Source organism: Pieris rapae, chromosome 4 (assembly GCF_905147795.1).
Source record: "Pieris rapae chromosome 4, ilPieRapa1.1, whole genome shotgun sequence".
In the NCBI taxonomy this organism is placed as follows: domain Eukaryota; kingdom Metazoa; phylum Arthropoda; class Insecta; order Lepidoptera; family Pieridae; genus Pieris; species Pieris rapae.
In genome coordinates, this window is record NC_059512.1 from 6173355 (window position 1) to 6197646 (window position 24292).

The 24292-nt window shown below is 32.5% G+C and overlaps 2 protein-coding genes across 4 annotated transcripts in view; one reads left to right on the plus strand and one right to left on the minus strand.

The window, feature by feature from the left end:
• LOC110999789 overlaps positions 1-24292 on the plus strand; it is a 36909-nt gene that overhangs the window by 11064 nt on the left and 1553 nt on the right. For 2 of the 3 annotated variants that reach the window (XM_022269014.2, XM_022269016.2), the window contains exons 4-10: positions 4417-4577; positions 5638-5778; positions 6962-7139; positions 17211-17366; positions 18497-18640; positions 20917-20982; positions 22101-22250. In XM_022269014.2, the coding sequence (XP_022124706.2) occupies positions 4417-4577; positions 5638-5778; positions 6962-7139; positions 17211-17366; positions 18497-18640; positions 20917-20982; positions 22101-22250 (996 nt within the window). The remainder of the gene's footprint in view (positions 1-4416; positions 4578-5637; positions 5779-6961; positions 7140-17210; positions 17367-18496; positions 18641-20916; positions 20983-22100; positions 22251-24292) is intronic. The other variant, XM_022269015.2, reaches the window with a different exon arrangement.
• On the minus strand, positions 13423-14115 carry LOC110999790. Its single transcript, XM_022269018.2, has one exon. It carries the CDS (start codon positions 14098-14100, stop codon positions 13669-13671), a length of 432 nt encoding a protein of 143 aa, XP_022124710.2. The 5' UTR covers positions 14101-14115; the 3' UTR covers positions 13423-13668.

Below are 24292 nucleotides of genomic sequence, written 5' to 3' on the forward strand. Positions count from 1 at the left end.
GATAAAATTTTACGCAAAATCAAAATAAACAATGATTTCGCAGTTATAAAGCAAAACCGTTGATTCGTTTCTCGATTGTTCTATGATAGGAGCTAGTACTAACATATTCGTATAAGTTAAATTTAAGTTGCTCTCCATTATTGGGTCTATGTAACTTGTGGTCATAATTTTTATACCTTTGAAATTTTTCCGGACTAATTCCATTTAGAGTCCAATTCGGGAAAATACCATACCAATCCTTAATAGTCTGGCAACTCACAAGTAAGCCGTCTAGCACTGTCATTGATATGATCTCTGATCATAGGATTAGAAGGCTACCTTATGTTAACAGGAACTAAAAAAATTAGAACATAGGTTCTAAAAAAACAACAAGTTGTCGATAATTATTAAAATAATAATAAATCCCGTTTATTTCCAATCTTTACAAATGTTGTCGATACACTTTTTAGAGTTGTTATATATTATAAATTTTATTTATTTTTACTTAATATCTTAACTTCCTTCAGTACCATTGATAGAACCGCTTCACGTGTAAAGACCTTCTTTAATTTTACAAAAGTCCATATTTGTGTGGCTTTCTATATCTTCTTTCTACCTTTTCATTATTGACAATAATCAGAGATATTCATAAGTGATTATTTTCTACGCTTTCCTAATTAGAAATCCAATGAAGTATATATGAAACCTTAATATGATAAGTCAGTGTTACATTGTAAGTAACAGGTTACGTGTTCGTGTGAAAGTACCATTAAAGCCATGTCTTAAAACGGAATAACTCTTGACTAATCGCCAAGCGTTTAGGGAGCTCTTAAAACGAAGATATTTCTTTGTTTAATCATAAATCTTGTGTCATGTCTTTCTAATGCATTCGACCGGTTTGTTGCATATGGACTATACTGTTGATATTCAAGGTAGTCTTTAAGAATAAAGCGTATATGGCGCCATAAAGAATCGTTTTTGTATTATTGTACCGCTCTATAATCGTGCAAAATAAAGGGTTATATTAACTCAATTGTTATACTGCTTTGACTCGATGTATATTATGATTGATTGTGCGGTTTTTGTATAATTAATTAATCTGTATGCACCAATTTCTTTGCAAATATATAATATCTTTAATCTATATAAATATATATAGCAAGAGCGATTTTAGTATTCATTTTCTGGCTAACACAGTCACACTCCGATGAAATGGATGTATCTAAACAGTTTTTTGCCAATGCTGGATCCGACCTTGTTATTTCCATAAATAGATTTATCCATCTTAAGTCTATTAAGCATAAAAATATTTTTTATTCGCACCATTTTTCCCGAGATTAGCAAGTTCAACCAACTAATCAAACTCCTAAGCTACATAATTATAAGTGTAATAAAATTTACGATGATAAGGATAAATAATAAAATTCATGGTCGGGTAGCTAAAGTATGTTTTTCTATATTTGTTTCATAGAAATTACGTTTTTCCGTCTCGTTTTTTCAGGACACCTTGAGTATGGAGCTATATAAATTTAGCCGGAAATTTAAACTTATTTCAGTCTGCCACGTTGTGTGTTAAAGAAATTCAATTCGGAAAAAATTCAATTCACAAAATGTTTTTAGCGTCGTCATGTGTCAAAACACAACATTCAAAGGTCTACCATCAGAAAGCTTCACAAAATCATGAAGAGTTGTAACAACATAGTTTACGAGAACGTTACTAAAATGCCATGTTATACTTGACAGGCTGTGTATCGACCAAAGCTGTTTACAAAATGTCCGTCTGACATTTGACTCTGACATCTGACATGGTGTCCTATTCACGACTAAAATTAGTAGGAACTAGGAATTAACAATTTACTTTAGCAAAGAATAAAAATTATCATATTTTTCAATTGATGTAATAACTAAAGTTAATAAATTTAGTTATTAAAATTTAAAATAGTATGCCCACATTCGTAGCACTTATATATTATATCCACCTTAACTCTATATTGGGATTACGGAAACGAGTTGCTTGTTACATGACTGTGTTATGTAAATGCAATACAAATATTGATATTTGTTCGATATAAATGCACGCGATGTATGGCGCTGCATATGAGTCGAGGGTTGTCAAGTTTTAAATTGAGTTTTATGGCTAATCTACTTGTATGAATTTTATGGATTATATTAATAAAATATTATATAAATGTATTTGACAATTTGTTTAACACGTTGACAACGCTAAAAACCAGTCATAAAGTAAGCTTAATAGAGTACATTTAGGGTATATATCTGCTAACAATTGCATAGCAAAATTAAATTTTTACTAAAAATAGGTATATAAAAGTAATATGTTATGACTAAATTATAATATTAATAATATCACAAATATAGTGCCAATAATAGTTTCTGTGGTATAAAATTCAATTGTAAATTGTTCTGACTCCAATCCATTTTTGGCAAATTAGATTTTCTCAAGTATTAACCATCGTTATAACCATCCCTCATAGCTACGATTTGTAGGTTCATTCTGTGAAAACAGCAGATGTCAAATTAACTTTATACGAAGTCATTTGTGGTATTAAGTCAGCGATTTTAGGGGAGACAGCCCTACAATGACGTCAACATACACGTGAACTTCCTAAAGCTTTCTCTTCTGCAATCGTTGCAAGTTGACACCTTGATATTGGATTATTTGTGAAAGTTACCGATTTGTGCATTTTTCGATATTCTTTTTTATATTTTTAATACTGGCCAGTATTAAAGAGTTTTTTTTTTTTTTTTTTATAGAACAGGGGGCAAACGGGCAGGAGGCTCACCTGATGTTAAGTGATACCGCCGCCCATGGACACCCTCAATGCCAGAGGGCTCGCGAGTGCGTTGCCGGCCTTTTAAGAATTGGTACGCTCTTTTCTTGAAGGACCCTAAGTCGAATTGGTTCGGAAATACTTCAGTTGGCAGCTGGTTCCACAGAGTGGTGGTGCGCGGCAAAAACTGCCTGGAAAAACGCGCAGTTGTGGAACGGCGGAGTATTGTTACGGAGTATATTGACAGAGCTCTTCCATTATATATCCTTCTTTAAACGTTTAATGTTGAATTTCTCGCCGATAAACTAATACAAGGCTTACTATAAAGTTAATGATTATCTAGTTGATAAAAAGGCCTGTGACTAGTGCTGGGCAGGCTACTTCTAATTAATTTGCTACATTTGTTTTTAAATATTGTAGAATTGTTGATGATTTGCTTTTTTTAAAAAGAGTACCGGGGGTTTTTTCGCCCGCTTTTTCTCTACACCCTCTGTCTTCTTTGCCGATGAGTAGGGATGCCATCAGGCTCGAATTTAATGACGTGGAATAAGTGATACCGTGATGATCTTATGTTCAAAAATAAACGTATTTTTTTAAATACAATACATTCATAAAGCAATGCAAGTTACAATATTTACAAGTACGGGGCAGTAGAACAATAGTACGCGATCGCATTGTCTCTTACAGGATGTCCGAACGCATTGTGCCAAGTAAACAGCACAGAACGAAATATTTCCAATGTTCATACATAAGTTTCCTAGATTTTTTATTGTAAATCTATCAACATTATCAAGACATATTCTTAATAGAGGGAGGTTAATCCGAGAGGGCCGTAAATGTTTATTTTTTTAAATATATCATGGGAGAAGAAATCATTCTGGCCCAAAATTATTTTTAAGAAAAGTCAAAATATAGCTGTCATACAGAAATCAACCAAATTTTAAACAACAAAATAGTACTTGTAAAATATGGTTTGCTCGGGTCTAACAATGTATTGTAATCTGCCATTGTGCTGATAGTGTCTAAGGCGTATATACCACAATGAAACGGTGTTATATTGACAATACAGACCTATATATTACTTTATGTGGGTGCATGATTGTATTTCGTAGATCGTTAGAGTCACGCAACAGACGATGTTTAAATGACGACCTTTCACTTACAACGAATTTTAGTTTTCTTAAACTGCACATGCATGTCAGACGGTACTGAAGAAATAAATGTATGAAATTAAGCAGTATGTTAGAAATTTTGTGAAAGGCTTATCGCCTGTGTAATTTGGAATCCAACATGGAAATAAAACACTAAATTTAATGGTTGAATATAATAATGAAATAAAAAAGAAAGTTACTTTCAATCTGTATGTTTTTGAATGTATAACCTATTATCCCCAAATATTTATATAACTTTTTTTATCGTCCGTACCTGCATTGAGCCGCGATCCTCACGATGTTTTTATTCACAAAAAAAGAACTTGGGGCACGAACTCATGTTTGAGAATCACAAGCTTTGCTACAAAACTAACACAATTTTTAATATAATATATAATATCAAATACTAATTCAGTAACTACTGGATACAAACGAATGTATAAAACTTCCTTGTAAAATACGCAATATAATATATAGAACACGTTGTATTTTTACAGAAAATTGACGATGACAACTCGAAGCCGGAAAGCGATGAAAGCTCGGAGTCAGATAACTCAAGTGAAGATGATGACGATGACCTCATCAGGCCACTCTTCAAGTTACCGATTCAGTTCGATTTGGACGAGCTTGCTGGAGCTTTCCTCGCCAACAACCAAAAGTAAGTTGTGTGCATGATTCGTTTCGGATTTGGGAAGGGGGTAAACAATCAGTCACTTTTAATAAAAAAGTTCATGGCCTTGGTGCTGGTATACTTTAAATATTTTTTCCGGCTCCTAAAGAAGTAGCACGATCCTATCATCTTCGTATTGGTGCATACTATTAACAGGTCATATCAAAACTATGCTTAAGAAAATCCTATTTTTCATTAATATATTCTTTAAAAACAAACGCTGTCGTAAAACGAAAACAAATGGAAATCGATTACAATACATAAAATAATAATAGGTTAAGATATATTGCACATAGTAGCTTTGGTATATATTAAATGAAGGGATCTTATTCATTTTAGTTGAATATATACTTAAGATGTAAAAAATGTTTTGTAATAGTTGCGTGGCCTTAAATTGCAGTAAACGGCACGACCCAAGGCTTGTGCAATATTATAAAAGGTAAAAATCAAGGTTTCTTAGAACGATGTCGAGTTAAAGTAATTTTTTGTTCAATAAAGTTTGTGCCGTATTTATAATTGAATTTATTCGGATTTAGAATACGAAAATATTTAATAATACATTTTATAAGAACATGTATGACATTCTTCTGATATATAATGAAGATTTTTATTGTATAAATAAATATTTTTGCACACAGAACTTTTTCGGAGCTTCTAACAAGTTATAAAATGAAACTTTTCATTGAAATTTTAGTATTAATCACCTCAATAGCATGTGCAAAACAATAGCTATTGTAATTAATTTACAATAGAATATCTATTGATAGGTGATCATCTAATCGGTATTATAAATATTGTATTACGATATCAGTGCACACAATATGAATAGGCATATTTTTGACTCATTGTTCCTCACTAATACTATAATATACATCTTTATTAAAACACAAGTACGTCAACCAATGACGTTACTTTATTTTCTCTTTATAATATAGTAAACAAAATAAATACCCACACAGGTTCGAATTGAATGACGTGGAATAAGTGATACCATGATGATCTTATGTTTCAAAATAAAAGTATTTTATTTTTTACCCTTTTTTCTTAGAGGGCGCATGAACTGCGTAGTTGAGAGGCGTCATGAGGAGCCAATGGAAAGGCGCTTTCCCTTCAACATCCTCGGAGCCTTCGCCCCTCGATCTGCTCAAGCCGAACGTGTCGCTATCATTTGCCACGGCGGTGATGAAAGGTAACAGATTTCTTTTATTTTATTATACTTTTTTCGCTTTTCGTTTTGAACACAAAAATAATGCTTTTTCCCATCCGATGTATAATCAAAATAAAGAACGATAGAAATTTCGCGTTTAGCAATTTTTTTACTAGCTGCATTCTCTAACTTAAAAATAGCTTTTTTTATAAACATATATATTGTAAACATAAGCGTCGGCCATTTTGTCTGTCAAAAGGTTTACAATTTTAGTTTTGTCTAAACCCCTAAAAGCTGAATTCGGTTTATTGCTGAAAGAAAACATTTAAATAGCGTTTAATTATTAAGAGCAGTGTTGGCCTAGTGGCTTTAGCGTGCGTTTTTTTCTATGAGGGCCTTTAACATCGCTCGAATGGTGAAGGAAAACATCGTGAGGAAACTGGCTTTAATTCGATCCAAAAAGTCGACACAGCCGATTAGATTAACAAATGTTCTTAAACAGATACATAAATCGGAGCCATACACCTAAAAAGGTTGTTGCTTGCCACTTGTTCTTTTTTTTTTTTAAATATTTATTGGGTTTTCCGTATATTCAACCCAGTAGCAAACAATTTTCTATTAATGTTCACTTACGCTGATGAATAAAATTGATAACTTTCAAATTTATATTTTAAAGTGTTTCCTGACTAATGAATAAACGAGACCCAAACAAATTACCTTAATATTACTTATTGAATGCATGTACAGCTTGAAACGTCTAATATATTTTGAATGGAAAATATATTTTACGGAGGAGTTGTTGCTAGGCGATATACCCTCGGGGCTTTGGGTTTCTTGTCGTTTATACGGAGTATTTCTCAACCCATGTAAATATTTTATACCTTGATTCTATTGTACTTATTTGGCGCTTAGAGAGGAATGATGTATGGTTGCGTAAATAGACTATTATAATTCTGAAGGTTTAGTTTCCATATTTTATATAAATAAAATATTCCCATTTGCGGACTATAACTTTCGGTATTTGGTACAATAAGATAAAAGGAAAAATTAGAAGAATGTACGAAACAAATGTTTATATTGAACTTGTAGAAACTGACTTACTGCACATATTACTGTAGCTTGCAATCGAAAATAAACTTAATCGCAATGGAATCGTCTTGTATGCCTCTAACATTTTCGTTTTTATATAAATTTATCAGATTTATAATAAATTTGTTTGTTCCAGACCCATGGCCCCAATTTTCCCTGACCCACAATCGCAAGTGTTTGCTTTCCCACTGTCAGGACCTGTCCGTCTCCCAATCAGACCACAACCAGAGAGACAGCCCATGCCAGCCCCGGCTCCAGAACCCAGAGGTCCATTCGCCCCGTTACAGCATCGCCCTGCGCCATTCCCGCTACCCGTAAGTAGATCTTACTTTTTTCTAGATCATTCCTTAAGAAAAATTAACATGTCCTCGTGCCTAAAGCGTGCGAATCTCAGCCCTGAGGTCTGAGACTTGAAGCTGTGAATAATGTATACTTTCTTTCTTCGCATTACCATAGACGTTGCAATAAGGCATCTTGAGGTAACTGGTATGTCTTAAACCCAAGAATCGGTGATAACAAAAGACGGCTGATTATTACTCGTCTATAAAATAAAAGAAATAGAAATATGTATATGCAATCTGTAGTCAAGAGCAATATAGGGTTGTAGCATCATTGGATGTTTTAAATAAAATAATAGTTTTACTAACCACAGCATTTAAAATTCGTATAATTAATTTTTGTTTTTTGGGTTAATGTCAAGGCGTCAGCTTTCTTTGAACACTTTAAGTCAGATAGCATTAACCGAACCGAAACCAGAATAATTATTATTTCGTCGTGGATGAAATCATTTAAAAGCTATTAGTAAGAAATTATTTTAAATAAAATATTTCAGATAAAATATTTATGAGCTCTTGGGTCCGTTATAAGTATTAAAGTTTATGTTTTGAGAGATTGTCGAACTACTAGCAGTTGATTAACACTAATCGCTCCATAGTGAGAATTATAGAGGTAATGGAAAGGTTAATCAAAATCGTGATAAATTTAGTTGAAAATTCGCTAAGAAATCTGTGTGAAATTCACAATCGAATAGAACTGAAAATGAGAATATATATATAGAATTTCGTGTATTCTCCGGAAAAGGTTTCTTACTAATTCTGGTAATACTTATGACTATGAGATTATGACTAATTTAGAAAATGTGTTTATATTAAAGGTAAATTGCGTGAATACAGATAATAATCGAGTCCTAACATCACTATAAATAATTTTCATTTATTAAAGTATCACCTTACTCGACGTCAGGTTTTATTTTTCATTTATGTGCATAGAATGAAATAAAACCAGTAAATATGTCCTACAATGAGCTTTTGCTTGGATTATTGTATGAGGTTTAGTTATATTCTTAATTATATGATCACGGTAGGACCGTGGTTTTTATATTGTTGGATATTAAAAGATTAACCGAACAAAGAAGACTTCAGCAACACGTCAACTATCGGTATTTGTAAAATCCTCCCTCGCGAGGGGGGTGCCTAAACCCGTACGGGGCATGTGCCCCCTTCGGGTGGTGTCTTTGGTCGCAACCTGCGGATATAGGGCGGTGCGGGGGTGGGCTATATAGTCTTTGGTGGGGGCTGCTTCGCGCGAGGAGGCATTGGCTCGACTCGCTGCGCGCAGCCGATGGGGTCAAGTTTGGACACGTCAACCCTTTTTATTTTCGGTTGAGAAGGGCATAACTTGCCGCAGTCTGATAGTTTAGGAATTACGAAAGTTAAAAAGTTGGATTTGCGTTACCTAAATAGTATAATTTCATAAAATCTGATAAAAGCCAAGAGGCTGATTGCAGATGGTAAAATAAAAAAAAACTTTAAATACTACACATGCGGATATACAACTCAAGCGCGAACTAACACTTCCGCCACCATTTAATTTATGGAAATGTATTGTAAATATAAAAGTGATTACATAAAACGATAAACTATTTGGAAAAAAATGTACAGCGATACATACGATTCAGGGTCCTAAAAGAAGGAACGTTTCGCTCTTCCAAGTTCGTTAACGCATGCATGCATGCATTCCGGCGTTATCCATGCGTACCGTTTAACTTCACATGAGCCTCCAATCTGATTGAGCACTGGCATGTCGTATAACAAAGAATCACCAATGTTAGGCACTTAGGACGGATGGCTTGATTCACTTATATGGACAATTTTTTAGGACAGGCATAATTTTGAATTACGATACCTCAAACTTGCTAATTACATATTATATCAATCATTATAGGTTTAATAAGTTAACTTAAAACCTTCATTTTATTTATAACATAACTGCGTATAAAGGAGACGTATTTCAGGGACGTAAGGTCAATGTCCTCACACCGGTTTTCGCATCCAAAAAGCTCGAATTATGCAATTTAGGTACTTATAACCAGTGTAATTATCGAACGTACAAAGTTCAATGCAATGAATTATGTATATTTTATATACAGTAATACAAATGGTATTGATTTACGTAATTAATATTGATTAAATAAGATATCGGGGCATTATTTTACACTTGAACTATTATTTATCATTTACTCTACAATACATAATTAATGACAAATAAATTTTATTTGTCCTATATTAACGGATCACGATTATATGTAAAGATAATTTAATAAAAATACGTGGTTATAACATAACTCAAAAAAACTACTGTTTAACATTTATGTGTAGGGCGAAAAACAATTTATATGTTTTAAAACAGGTAAAAAATAATTGATGAACAGACAGCATTTGTTTTGTTTAGATAGAAACAAGATAATTTATTCATACCTCCACTAAAGAAACCACTGACATATTAATCATTATAGCGACTAAATTATGTATCAAAATACGATAAGTATAATATTTGATACGTCTTACAATTGATAATCATAGTAGGTAATGTTTGACAAATTTAAATCTAGTAATGAGCTCACGTACAAGGCTGTTCAGATTTTTTATACCTTTGTGTCATTTCGCCAACAGTTTATTAAGAATACTAAGCCAATTAGTTGAAAAACGAAGTAACAAATTTTTTCTAATAGTAAATTAAGTTCTTCTAAAGTTCCCAATTTTTTATATCGTATAATATAAATACTATATTACTTCTTTGTTTGGATGTTCTACACATTTATATAATGATCACTCTAGACAAAAGAATTTAACGCGTTTACCCAATCGTCATCAATGATTATATTTATATTCATAATATGCCGTTTTTAAAGGTTCAATATCCCATCGCTTAGTGTGACTCACATATACCAAATCCAATGTTTTTGACATATAGGAGTCAGACTTACTGTAAAGTCTGAACATTTATATATATATTCATGTGTATATGTTTAAATTTTTTTAAAAATAGATTATTCGAAGATTTTAGTCCAGTTTTAACCAGCTACCCTCTGAGTTATTTTTGAACCAATTCGACTAAGTTCAAGAACGCTCTTATCAATTCTTAAAAGCCTTGCAACGCACTTGCAATGATACTCCTGCTTGTTTCCTTAAAATATCAGAATAAATTTTCTTAGTAAATATATTGACAGAGGTTTGTTTGAGATGAAGCGTGTATGCCTTAGTATATCGAGGCTTTATAACGGTACATGATGTACACAATACAATGAAATGTCAGTAGGGTAATTGCAATTTCATCTTCAATAGCCACATAACTGTACACTCTTTTGCAATTAGCCCAGGCTTTGTTGACATTGAGGCATATTTTATACGTACGGTAGGAATGCCGTTTATATTTTTGGTCGTCCTTTTCCATCCCGGTTATTCTTTCGCTTGCCTGTTTAAAATTACTGAAATAGATTACTAAAACTAAGGCCCAAAAAATTTATCTATCAATATTGTGTTGTAATCTTAAAATGTGTAAATTTTTGTATAACCTGAAATATTATAATAATATTTGAAACACGGAATGAAAAAAAATATTATGAAAAATGTCAATATCATCTGTGTAATATTTACTCAGGTAAGTCACAGACTTAGCATGAAATATTGACAGTATATTTCCGAGACACGAAGATATACTGTATATTAATATTTATTCAATTATTTTTTCCGGGAGGCTGAGAAGGTTAATGGCAATACGAGAAGTACGGGGACATCTTTTAAGGCCTAAATTTATGAAAGCAAAGAGGCTTTAGAGGAGACTTATCTTCCGATAAAAAGTTGTATCCCACCAACTTAACTATATATGAATCGTTTATTTAATAAAACAGACCGAATGAAACCATGAGACATCGCTGGGGAGTACATAGACAATGTTCAAATCGTAATAATGACGTGTCAAGTACACCTATGAAAAAATAAGGATAATTTTATTTTCACGTTTTATGACTTTTTAGTATTTTTTAGGACGGCTTGCGTTGCCTGCAAATGTATCTCTCATTATTTATCTAATCCGGGGTGGTTTCCTACCTATATTTTGATTGATACATACAGATCTTATTTTCAATTACTATTTTAATTTTTAGATTGCTTATTAGATTTTTTCCTTAAACCTTTTCCACAAGATGAAAATAAATATTATGTTTTAATAATCAAAGTTTTTGAATAACATTTCTTAGAATACGTACTTAATATAAATTGTTAAAATTTTGCACTTTTCTTTGTTGGATGTTCTCAGGATTGTAATTGCGTTTAAGTTGAAGGGCGGTAGGTAAACGCCCTATTTACTGCCCTCGACTTTGCAAGCCGCTGGAGCATAACATGAGAATCCTAATTAATTTTAACTTATTTTTTCCAATACTCGCTTCAGGTATGCGCTATGATCGCGTCTTGAATGTTAATATATTTAATATCGAATTCAAAATGCATTTTGCAGTATTGCGATCATTATATTGAGAATAATTTTATTTATGTAGATATGTCATACTTCTCATTTTATTCCATCTCTATTTTATCATGCATAAAATGTCAAATTTTAATTGCTGGCTTGATAAAATGCATGCATTTGTGGTTGTTTTGGCATTATAACGGAAATTAATAACAATATACTATATATAGTAAAGATATGCTTTATTTATTACTTAAAAAAATATATTTTAACAAACTAAATCACACGTTTCATACATTATTATAGAATTTCGACTCTCGGTGATCATGGTTTCTGTAAAGCATTCCAAAGATCGATTCGTCAAAAGCATAGTTTGTATGCTCGTGAGACTCTTTACCTCCTTTGTAGTAGTGATGCAATTACAAAATGTTAGACAAGACGTTTTAAAGGATTCGGAAGGCCCACAAAGTTTCTTAAGAAAAATGATTACCTGTATATAAAATGATATAAAAATATCTATCGTCACGAGACTTTATTTATCAAGTTAATAAAGACAATTCTCATGGGTATTGTAAGTTAGGTACAAGCATTTGCATAGTTTATAATAGAGACAGGTGTGAACATTGACAGCCGAGCTAATCATAGTTGAGAATTCCACTAGTATTGTTTACTTGAAGTGTTAATGCACTCTGTGGAGGTCATTTACTCGTCAAATTTTATTTGTGGCGCTCAAATTGTTTTGGCAAATTTTGAGATTAAAATCATTAAATAATTTCAGTCGCCTTATTGGGGTGTATCGAATAACAATAGAAACATCTAAAGTGCGCATCACGTCCTCAGTTTTTGCGAGTCGAAAAACTAGCAACAAAAACTTTGAATTGGTCGGTTTTTGCTATGGGTATAATATAGAAATCAAAACACAATTTTGTCGCGGGTTGATTACCTTGACAATGGTACTTATCGGGATAAGGAGGAAGTTACGCTATAATGATTTCAATTATAGATAAGAAATTCAGATTCTAATTAAATAAATCACTTTTAATATAGGGGTTAAAGTCAACATTTTGCGGACTAACACACCTCGTGTCTACATCGTTATCTACGATTATATGTATAACCCTGAAAAGTTTTAATTAAACGCGCTAATCTCACTACTGGTTTTAATAAAAATATTATTTGTTGAATAATTCATATCAAATTAATGTGTGAGCCTAATTTGTGGCGCATCCCTGAGGCACTGAGGGTGTTCGATCCCCGGCTGTGCACCAATTGTTTTTTGTCTATGTGCAATTTAACTCTCGCTTGTACGGTGCAGGAAAACATCGTACGGAAACCGGAATGCCTGCGGCGTAAAAAATCGACGGCGTTTTAGAAAAATGGCCACGAAAACGATACAAAAATCGGAGGTTTTTTTTATATCTTACACGAGTAACGGCTAAATTTATAATTTGTATATTGCAGTTTACCTTGAATGAAATATATTCTAAGGCTCACAAATGATGCAAGTGACAAGTTGTATAATTGCTATTTATCGCTGGAATTTATGTTGTATATGTATAATCAGAGTGTAATTTAACAAGTTTTTCACGTATTGTTGTCTTCGTGACATCGATGCAGTTGACTGCTTAATTGGGTTTGTTGAAAATTGTTTCTTCGTTAATGCGTTATTTTAATTGTTAATGTATATGATTGAACCTATTTTGCTTTTGCGATTTATTCAATAGGAGCCAATTATAAGTTGTTAATGTTTGACGTGTTATTGTTGTAGGAACAGATAAGTATTAATATTTCGAATAGACACTCGATTACAACACAACAAGCTTCTAGTATAATATAAATAAAAACGCCATGTTCTAAATACTATATAATTTCCAAATAAATTTAAATTACAAATAATGCTACCTCATGCAATCGCATTGTCAAAACTTTGACAAAGGAATATTTGTACGGACATCTGCAGTGTTCAATCACAGCCACACTTACACTACTCACACACTCACGAAGTCTCATCGGTAGAACTGCACAAGAAACCTTACCGCGTCATAAGAGGTTTTGTTTTGACTTAGCTTCATCGCAGCCTTGAAATTTGCCATGCCACTAGCCCCAACGGCGAAATCTATTATACCGCGGTACTGGGAGGTACGGATATCTTGCAGGAACATTAACATTTTCCAAATTGTATCCACGCCGCTGCCTCACCAACTCACCAGCCTCCAATTTTCTAGGCCTGACAATCTTGACCACATTCGATTCCAAGATAACGTTGTCGGCAGCAACTGCTTCGTCCGGTCTATATTTGGTTATAAGTTTCGATTTGCTTTTATGATTATTAATATAGTCCTCATTGAGTATGTAGTCGCGTAGTTTCGCTGTTTGTTTATAACTGGATGAGTCTATTTCTCTCTCGTATCCGAGTCGGTCTCGCGGCGGCGCAGGCGTAGCGATGCTCTGAGCGGAAAGCGCAACAAGGAGCGCGAGATACGCGTACATGTTGCGGTGTGTGTTGACTGTTTGAGGCGCGCGCGCCATCCTTACTTTTTATATAACCAGCGATCGATAATACGTTCTAAATTTGAAGAGATTTTTTGTACTTACAATTTAGCCGCTCATGAACTTGGTCGGTTATTGTTCAGACGGCCCAATATTAGGCGAGTTGTGATTTGAGGCCATCGCACTTTCATCGCAGACACTGCCTCGATTTTGTATTATTATAAAATATTATATTAAAGATGTTCTTGGTATGTTTATGAACCTTGTTCCACTTATTCTTTACAGTATTTAGCTGCAAGGTAATTATCACACATGCGGTTAGCAAAGATTGTATTTTCTTAAACCGAAGAATTAAATATATAATATGTATATGAATTAGTTTTAAAAAAAGATGTACCACCCGTGCTTTGTTTAAAATTGTAAACATTTCAATGCCCTTTTCCGAGTTTATAATTTGATCAAAGTTTTTAAATTAGTTTAATCATAAAGAGATTTATTATTATTAAAATACAAATTAAAAATTACAAGAATATAATATAAGCGTTGAAAGAGGATGGTCATTATAACCATAACTGTATATTTATGGAATAAATTACACTAAACTGGGTTGATTTAATAATTACAACATTGTATATTCAAACTTAGGTATTTTTCAAAATATTACCTTTGTTTAAAAATATATATAAATTCGACAATTTATCATGCAGTTGAAGGCATTACTTTAATTTACTCTGTGCATGACCATTTTAAATTGCTCATTTATGGCTCACAAGTTTGCACACGATTTATTCAAGGATTCTAATGTAGTATAAATGCATTTAATGTAATTTCAGAAATAATTCATCTAATATCTGATACGAACGTGTTTCCCGAAATAAAGAACAACATTAATATTCACCATACGTACAGCTTTGTTATCACCGCCTGAAGTCAAACCACATATTAAGGAACTGAAAATGCGAGGTCACCCTCAAAATGAACATAGAAAACATACAGGAAGTAAACATCACTTATAAAACATTAAAAATCGACGATTACGTAAGTAGCGAGAGAAAAGCTTAGATGGACAAAAATTTATGAGAAAGTGAAAAGCTGAATATTCGATATTAAATATTGAAGCGAAAGAAGATATATAAAGTGAAAGAAATCTACGAAAGTAGATAGCCCATTAACGTTGAATTTATTACCTTAGGCGACATTAAATGAATATAACATGTAAATGAGACGCGATATTGAACGGATATGCCTTGTTCATACTTTCGATATAGCAACGGTGTTTTATCTACACCGGATTTTATAACCAGATTTATCAATGCGCTCTTTGTTATACTAACGGATGCAACTATTTCGGAAACACGGAAACATTTTAAAGTAATTAATTACGTTGTAAAACCTGAGTAAATTTGTGACGTGAAACCCACTTGGTGTTTGGAATGGTTAATAACTGTTTAATCAGTGCAATCTCTTGGGAAAATGAAAATATTCAATTTAATAACAAGCGGCCTATGGGTTAATCGCGACACACTTTCTAATTAAAAATAAAAATAAATCAGTGGCACTACAACCTCTTTAGATCTTGGCCTCAGATTTCTGAATCTGTTTCATGATCAATTTTTAAATCTAATAGGCAAGTAGGTGCCTGACACACGTCGTCGACTTTTTGGGTCTAAGACATGTCGGTTTCCTCACGATGTTTTCCTTCACCGTTCGAGCAAATGTTAACTTCTAATTACACGCTGATAAATTACGATCATATTTCAAATATCAAGATTATTTTTCTTGAATAAATACAAATTGATGTGCTTTGTATTTAAATATATTTCTGTACTTGAACTTTGATGAACAATACAGTATTATAGTAATGGGAAACAATTCATTTAGAGGTTTTAATTCAAGCTGCTACCACCAAACTACACGGCGCTGTGCTGTAGATTTATTGGCGATAACTGATGCCTAACCAACAACGTAAGGTTACATGGACAATACAGAGTCATCTCTTCCGTGATTTTATTAACTAGTTCCGCATTAATCAAACACTTGTTGCTTGAATATTAATAAACTTGATTGGTCACTCATAACTTATTGGGCACAGGATAACGGTTTAAACATGATAATAATAACAATAATATGGTGACGTAACAACCCTGTGTCATCTAATTAGAGAAAATCAAGGTTCATATTATATTTGCAAACTATTACTACGTACTTAGCTATTGGAAGTACAACAGATTAAAAATGTTATCGGATACTAAATTAACAGACGTTCAAATTTAGAATAGATTGGACGGCGTTGACAATAGGCGTGGTCTTTAATAGTATTCCTGTCATTGAAACGTAAACAAAAAGTCACCTATATCGAGCTCGTGGCACGTTAGCTTTGTTTTTAACTCTCGGGTCATTGATTCCGTATCAGGATTCGCCTACCGTAATGTCCAGCGTTTGTAGCGATGTTTTATTCATTTTTACCTTTGTTCTTTATTTAAAATTATTTTGCCTAGTATTTAAATGCGAATTTGCATATAACTTGTAGTGTAAAACTCGTAGTGTCTCGTGGACACTAATCATTCCTGTTATCGCGACTGGTTCCTGGATGAATACCTATTTGCATATAATTAAACATACTGCATATGGTTGTTGAGATGTTCATTGTAATCTTATTATTATTATGATAAAAACCATGCAAGTCGGCTGACACGTTTAATTACTGAACAACTATTTTAGGAAGCGTAGGCTAGTGAAGTGAATGTACTGATTTAAATCTTTAGTAAATGTAACATAACCTGCATTTATTAACTGAAAACTCTCAGCTAGTTTAATACTTATTAAACATTTATCCTCCAAACTCTTATTCAGTTCATTACGAAGACTTCGAATCTAGTAGGTACAAATGACTAACTTCTAAAGGTAATTATGATACAAATTAAAGGCATAATTTTGTCTGGCCCTCACCTCAGCACTAATAAGGGCAAGAATAGTGAAACTTTAATACTAGAGTAAATATAGGTCATGGTGAGGTAGATTAAAGATAGAGATTCACTATTTCTATCAATTAATTATGATATTAAACTGCATAAATTTCTTTGTATAGGAGAATAAGGTTACCATGTTATAAAACAATAAGCAACCACCAATAAGTGTCAACTTTTCAGATGCCATGGGACTCCTCAGAAGAGCAGATGAACGCACCCCGTGAAATGCGCATCCACATTCAGCGTGTGATCCCCATTTCTAATATTCAATCGCAGGCAGCAAACATGGGACCGTTCGCACCACCACCAGTACCACAGAATCAGGAACAACAAGAGGTAACTTATACTAAAGGAGGATAATAACACAAATTAAAATAGTGAATAATAAAAATGTGTTTATAAGTATGCATTACAATGTGAAAGTATTGGGAATCGTTTTAAGTAAAAATGTGTCTTCTTCTTCTTTTAGCCTCTCCATTACTGGAGGTAAGTCTCTTAAAAATGTGTCAGGGTTCCCTAATAATGATTCATTACTTTAAACGATTCCCGTCGATTAAGGAAAATTTTGATATTAGCTTTGTTAAAAGTTGAGTAAAAGATGAAGAAGATTTCTTTACATTAATATTTTTTCGATATTGGTCAATATAACACAAAACAAAGGACATAAATGGTTTAATATCTCATTTGAGATAGATTTTTTTAACGTAACGTCACTACGATGACGTCATACCCTAAAACGCGTGTACATAGTTCTTCCGGTTGCTAAAGATATATACAACTTCTCGAATATATACGACTTCTCGAAGATTTATACACCTTCTCGAAGATATATACAACTTCTCGAATATATATACAACTTCTCGAATATATATACAACTTCTCGAAGATATATACAACTTCGCGAAGTTATATAGTTCACGAAGATATATACAACTCCTCGATGATACATATACAATTTCTCCAAGATACTCCAACTAAGGCCGGACAGTTATTATACTGGTGGAGTATCCTCCTTCCATCCATCCTTTTGGTTGGAGGAACTGTTAAACACAACGTATCCAAATGAATTCGCGCACGGTATCTAATGTCCATTGGGAACGAGCTCTGAGTACGTGGAAACTATTATTGAGCACTAGTGCATTCCCAGACACAGGTGCACTTTCTAATTTCCATTCCATATCTCCGAGAGTTTTACGTGATGAACCGAGGTACGGGTGTGTTCAAACAATATCAAAAACTTGAAAAATTTAAATTGAAAAATGGGATTTTGCGACCGATCTAGGAATGTTCAGTAGAACTGTTGAACCAATGAGAGTGCTATTAACAATTTTATTTACATTGGTATAATAGTTAAATCTTCTGTTTGATCTCTTACAGAAAATAATATTTTTGAATAAATATTTTAAGTAAACTATTTAGGAATTTTGATTGAAGAATTTAGGTGATGATCTATTATGTATTTTTAGCGTATGTACCCAGAGGAACAAATGGGTGCGCCCCGCGGCATGCGAGTGATTGCAGTCCCTGCCCCCCAGAACATGGCCCCACCGCCAGAGTCCATGGGACACTTTGCCCCACCCCCACAGGCCCAGCAACAAGACCAAGACGAGGTAAATCCTTCATCATAGATTTATCATCAATTTTGTTTTTTTTTTAATATTAAGTATGGCAGTCTTGATTGTGACACGTAAGTTATTATAAGTACGCGGGGTAAAAATAATTTCTTTCGTTAATATAGTTATCCAAAAAAATTAGTCTAAGTTATAATATATAACATATAACATATAACTATATAATATAGTTATATTTATAATATATAACTATAACCGTCATTCGTCACATAAATAAATATTATTTTCAAAGTATCGCAGTCTTTTATATCTTGAATTTTAATCAACTATATTCTAAAATAACTAGAGATATCGTGTTTACAGTTGGAAATCTTAATCGAAATTTAAGTACACAGCAAAAATATTTGACCGAACCATGAACCGTTAATTCATATCAGATATCGGAACAATAGAGCGACAATCAAACTTTAGATCCCGTTATATTATCTGCTTCCACATCAGTAATTACCACCACTTTAGTACTTTCATTCTAAAAGCGTAGTTTATAACTTAATTGATGCAACGAAAATATAATAGTTCGTTTTGGTTAATGCGTTTGACATAAATGTTATAACATTTTAAAATATGAGATTAGGAATAACATCGTATGAAGTCGTTTCTATCCATGTATTTACTAATATTATAAAGGGGAAAGCTTTGTGTGTGTAGCGAATGAACTCAAAAAGAAACACATGAAATTTATTACATCATTAGAATGTTACATTAATATTTACATCAATTTAATAGAGTAGAAAATACGCTCATTTAATAACAGTATAACATAATATAACATAGTATGAAAGTGACGTCTATATACTTAGTAGGCAATTAGTAGGAATAAAATCAACTTCAAAAGTACAGTAGATTAGAATATTTCTTTCGCTATGTTTACGATGGGTAACAGCCGCATAATTTACGTTTTCTTCAAAAATTCTAACTCAATGGTAAAAATGTATAGTGCTGGAATTTAAATAAAAATCCATATGAAAAAACAAACAAAGGTTTTTCTAGCAATCAGTTCAGTCAGTTATCCATTAAATATATGAATAACCTGTGTTTTCTTCACTTTTGTAGTTGTATGGCTTTAAACCTCAGTAGTACATATACAGTGTTATAAAAGTAATTAATTGATTTTGATATTTTAGAGTTCAGTTTAGAGTTCGAATGATTCCGATGCAGACGCGGTGCTGTAACGTGAAGCAATGCCTCAAACATCACGCCTATCGATTTTACATCCTCTTCTGACCTATTTTTGATAAACCTATAAATTGCTAAGGTTTTCTGCCACTTCGCTCGCTAGGTTAAACGATTATTAAATGATGTGTTCCACCTTGATCTACCTTGTATTAAATTGTTTAATCCATCCAATCTGACTGAAATGGTTTTAAAAATTCTGTAACATCATAGAAAGTTTCGATATTTATTATCAAATTAAGAGAATTATTAAAGAAAATATAGGGTAGGTCTTCTTAACATGCATTTAGTTGCGTTTCAGTGCTTCATAAATATCTTTGTTAGTTATGTCATTTAACATCGGTTTTAAACAGTTATAAGCCGCGCGAAGTGTCACGATAGTTTATTCCGTAATAGTTAAATCGTCATAAGTAATTAATTTTGTTTTAATTCTCAAAATTGTTCGAGATATTTCTTATTACACTGTTGCAAATCATATTAACAAAAAGATAAATACAGTGTATTTCTTCATAGTATTTTGTAAAGTGTATGAAATATATAAAATGATACAGTGTTTTACGGTAACATCTTTCTTCTAACACTATTTATATTTAAGTACTCAGTGTGCACTCAAATTTATAATAAACAAGCGCTGTTAAAACATGATATAGACTATATTAATGAGAAAAAATGTTTTTTTTAAATATTCAATACTTTGAACCTTACTACTACCTAATTACTTAATTTACTAGGTATAAAGTAAGGAACATTGTCGACAATATTAGTTTAAAGAAAAGACTTTTTTAACGGATTAAAGTTATGTATTATTGTAAACTTATAATTATTTAAACATAATTTTAAATTTCACCGAGGTTTCGCGTGCTTTACAGCGTGCGTGGTCACGGTGACTGAAGACAATTTGGTGTTAAGGGTTAGGTGCACGCGAAACGTCGCTTAAATTTAAAATTATGTTTAAATAAATCTAAGTTTCAATAATACATAACTTAAATCCGTTAAAAAAGTATTTTCTTTAAATGTGTAAAAGTTATGTTAATAAAAGACAATACTAACATTAGTTTAATAAATTTTACCTTATTTTTCAGCAGCCAGCTGTTCTTCATCAGTTTGTCCCACAAACAGCACCCACACAAGAATTAGAACAACCTGAGGTAAGGAAATGCTTTAATAACAGATTTCCTTTTTAAACATAGACTCAGACTAAATTTTGAAATTTCTTAATATTAGAACAGTCGTTGAAATATGCCTTATGTAGGATTATGGGACTTAATATCTAGCAAAGAACTTTTAGAAATAAATTTTACTCGGCTGTAACTCAGTGATACTTCTTAGAAATTTACTTTCTGGATTGTTTTTGATGGAAATTAATAAAAATAACGACCATTATAGGCCATTATCAAACCTTTAACGTTTCATGTTGTTTGTGTTGTACAAAGAAAATTTTTTCTCAAAATTTCTAAGTCTATAAATTGACTTTGAAAGCATGTTTCCGCACGAGCTTTCCGAACCTACTTAATCGAAAATTGAGTACGATAGTAGCAATAAATCGATCATAAAATGAGTGCTAACAACTTAAAGCTAAGTTATTGCCACATTTAAACGATTTATATTCGATGCCTGAGGCTTAAACTAACTTAAACTTGAGTAATTAGGCTATAAGTTGGTTCTGTGTTATTTTCCAATTTATTTATAAAACATTATAAAAATTGGTTCTTTATTTTGAAGAGAAATTTTGGCTTAGTGGCTTCAGCGTGCGATTCTCATACCTGAGGTCGTAGGTTCGATCCCCGGCTTTGCACCAATGGACTTTCTTTTTATGTGTGCATTTAACATTTGCTCGTACGGTGAAGGAAAACATCGTGAGGAAACCGACATGTCTTAGACCCAAAAAGTCGACGATATGTGTCAGGCACTGGAGGCTGATCACCTACTTGCCTATTAGATTTAAAAATGATCATGAAACAGATTCAAAAATCTGAGGCCAAGACCTAAAGAGGTTGTAGCGCCACTGATTTTTTTCTTCTTTATTTTGAACATAGAACTACAACATATAGCCTTGTTAAAGTGGGTAGCAATTATTCGAATAAATTTGTCAAAACTAGCTAGGAAAATATGTTCCTATATATAACATCAATTAATTAAAATCATTATCTTATTACAACCAATGCGTGCTATCCCCTTTGTCGTTGTTGTTATTGATGGAACTAACAGAAACTGCACAAACTAAACCTGACAGACAATTATCTTATACCTTACATACTAAAACCAGGTACAGAAGATGCAAATGGAAGGTAGCCCGGTACAAATGAATCTCCCGTACGACCTCACACAGGATGACCTGAGATTGATCCATCGCACGGCGCAGGACGCTATTGACAATCAACGTAGGGAACAACAAATCGACAATGATATGCAAGAGGTGAGATTAATTACTGTTTATGTCCCATAGTCGTCAAACTCGTCAGTACGTGTGTAATAAATAGTGGTCAAATTTATTAATCAATCACAAAAAAGTATCTATAATGCAGTCGGCCATAGAATTGCAACCAAATTCTTGATTACTCGTGCTATTTTATCGTATACCATACAAATATTAATTGTTAGTAAATAAATAATCAATATTATTCTAAAACTTTTAGTATAAGAAGTTAGTTTATGCCTGCTGCTTTGTGAATGGCATTTTAAATGTTTGCCCTTCCTTCAAGATAAGTATGGAATTATTTTATTCGGAGCATTTATCGTACCACTTATTGAAGTTTGTACAGTTTATAACGCAATACATTTTATTTGCCACTGTAACAAATTATTCAATTTGACAGTAGTTTAACTATTGTTTATCTTAAATTTTTTGTTTTACACTATATACGATTTAAACGATTAATTAATTGGTCTTAATACCTACTTTTTCTATTATACAGGACATATAATATGTCCTGTATAATAGAATGAACCCTATCGTGTATATATATATATAAACGAAGTCACTAGACAATATAAATTATTTCTATGACATGTCGTCCGTCTACTTAAACAATCAAAGCGGCAAACTAATTTCAAAGGTTCACTTATGCTTACACAGTTCATATCAAAGATATTCAAATTGATTTACCAATTACAGCGATCTATGTAGTCGGAACAAATTATAATAATTTAATAATGAAGTATATAGTCTTATAGGCATATAGTCCATGTGTGTAAAGAAAACGAGTCTCATAATTCAGTTCGTCTATCGTAAAAGTTCTGAGATCCATGTAATATCCAAATCGGTTAATTTATTCAGTCCCTACTTAAAGAACCGTCTGTCTTAAGTTATATCAATATTCAAAATCTTTTAGATATACTTTTAATAAATAGATTTGCCATCGCTTGAAAACATAACGTACTCCATTAGTAATACATCTAATATTAAATTATATTGTTTCGTAATTCTTTGATTCATACAGCCAACACTAATTTTATTATACATTTCAAGCTTCTATTTTCTAAAAGTGCGTGAGTGTTTAGATGAGTCAATCAGTGACTGTGTGAAAAGATTATTAAGAAAAAAAGATTATTGGTTCAAATTGCACGAAATGTTAAAAATACCGTGTTGATACAATGCCTGCTTGGTTACTGCTTCAGGCTGCTCGATTCACAAACTTTAACAATCCTGATCAGTCTCGAGTAAAGGACGGGCCGTGTTGCGGTACTAATACTTCTGAATACTTTAAAATAAAAACTTCTTCATTGATTTTTAAAACAGTTTTCTTTTGGCCTGCGTTCGAATCTTAGCTCTGGAGTAGGTTTGAATCCGGCTGTGCACCAATAAACTTTCTATGTGGCATTTAACACTGACATGTCATACATAAAAAGTTGACGGTGTGTCAGGCACATAAGGCTTTTCAACTTTTGCATGTGAGCAAATGATTACGAAACACGAACGAAACGAAAATACAGTATTCAGAGGCCCATTTTAAAACTCGACACCACTATTTCGTATCAGAGAATTAAATAATTAATGCATCTTATATGTTATAATTAGATAATAATTCAAATCATACTTCAAATAATATGAAAACTTAAAACTATAAAAATTGCGAATTATGTAGATTTTTGATCTACCTATTAAGTAACTTAATATGACGAACAAATAAAGGACTGTTCATAGTAAGAATAGACAATTATTTTGCATGAAATTCTATATAAATCAGATCTGTTTACGATAAAGCAATTCTTATAAGTAAGGTCGCTAGGGAACGGACGTAATAATTTATTTATGCCAGGTAAGGAGGATAAAGAATATAATACAGGAAATTTTCCACCCACGCTGACTTATGCTTATAATCAATTATTAAGACTCGACCATATATTTTAATATGTTATATAGATAAAATATTGTGCTGTACAATTTAAGTTTTATTGTATATCAATTACCAATTTGAAAAGTACTTTATTTCCATGCAGCCAATTTTCACACTGTGC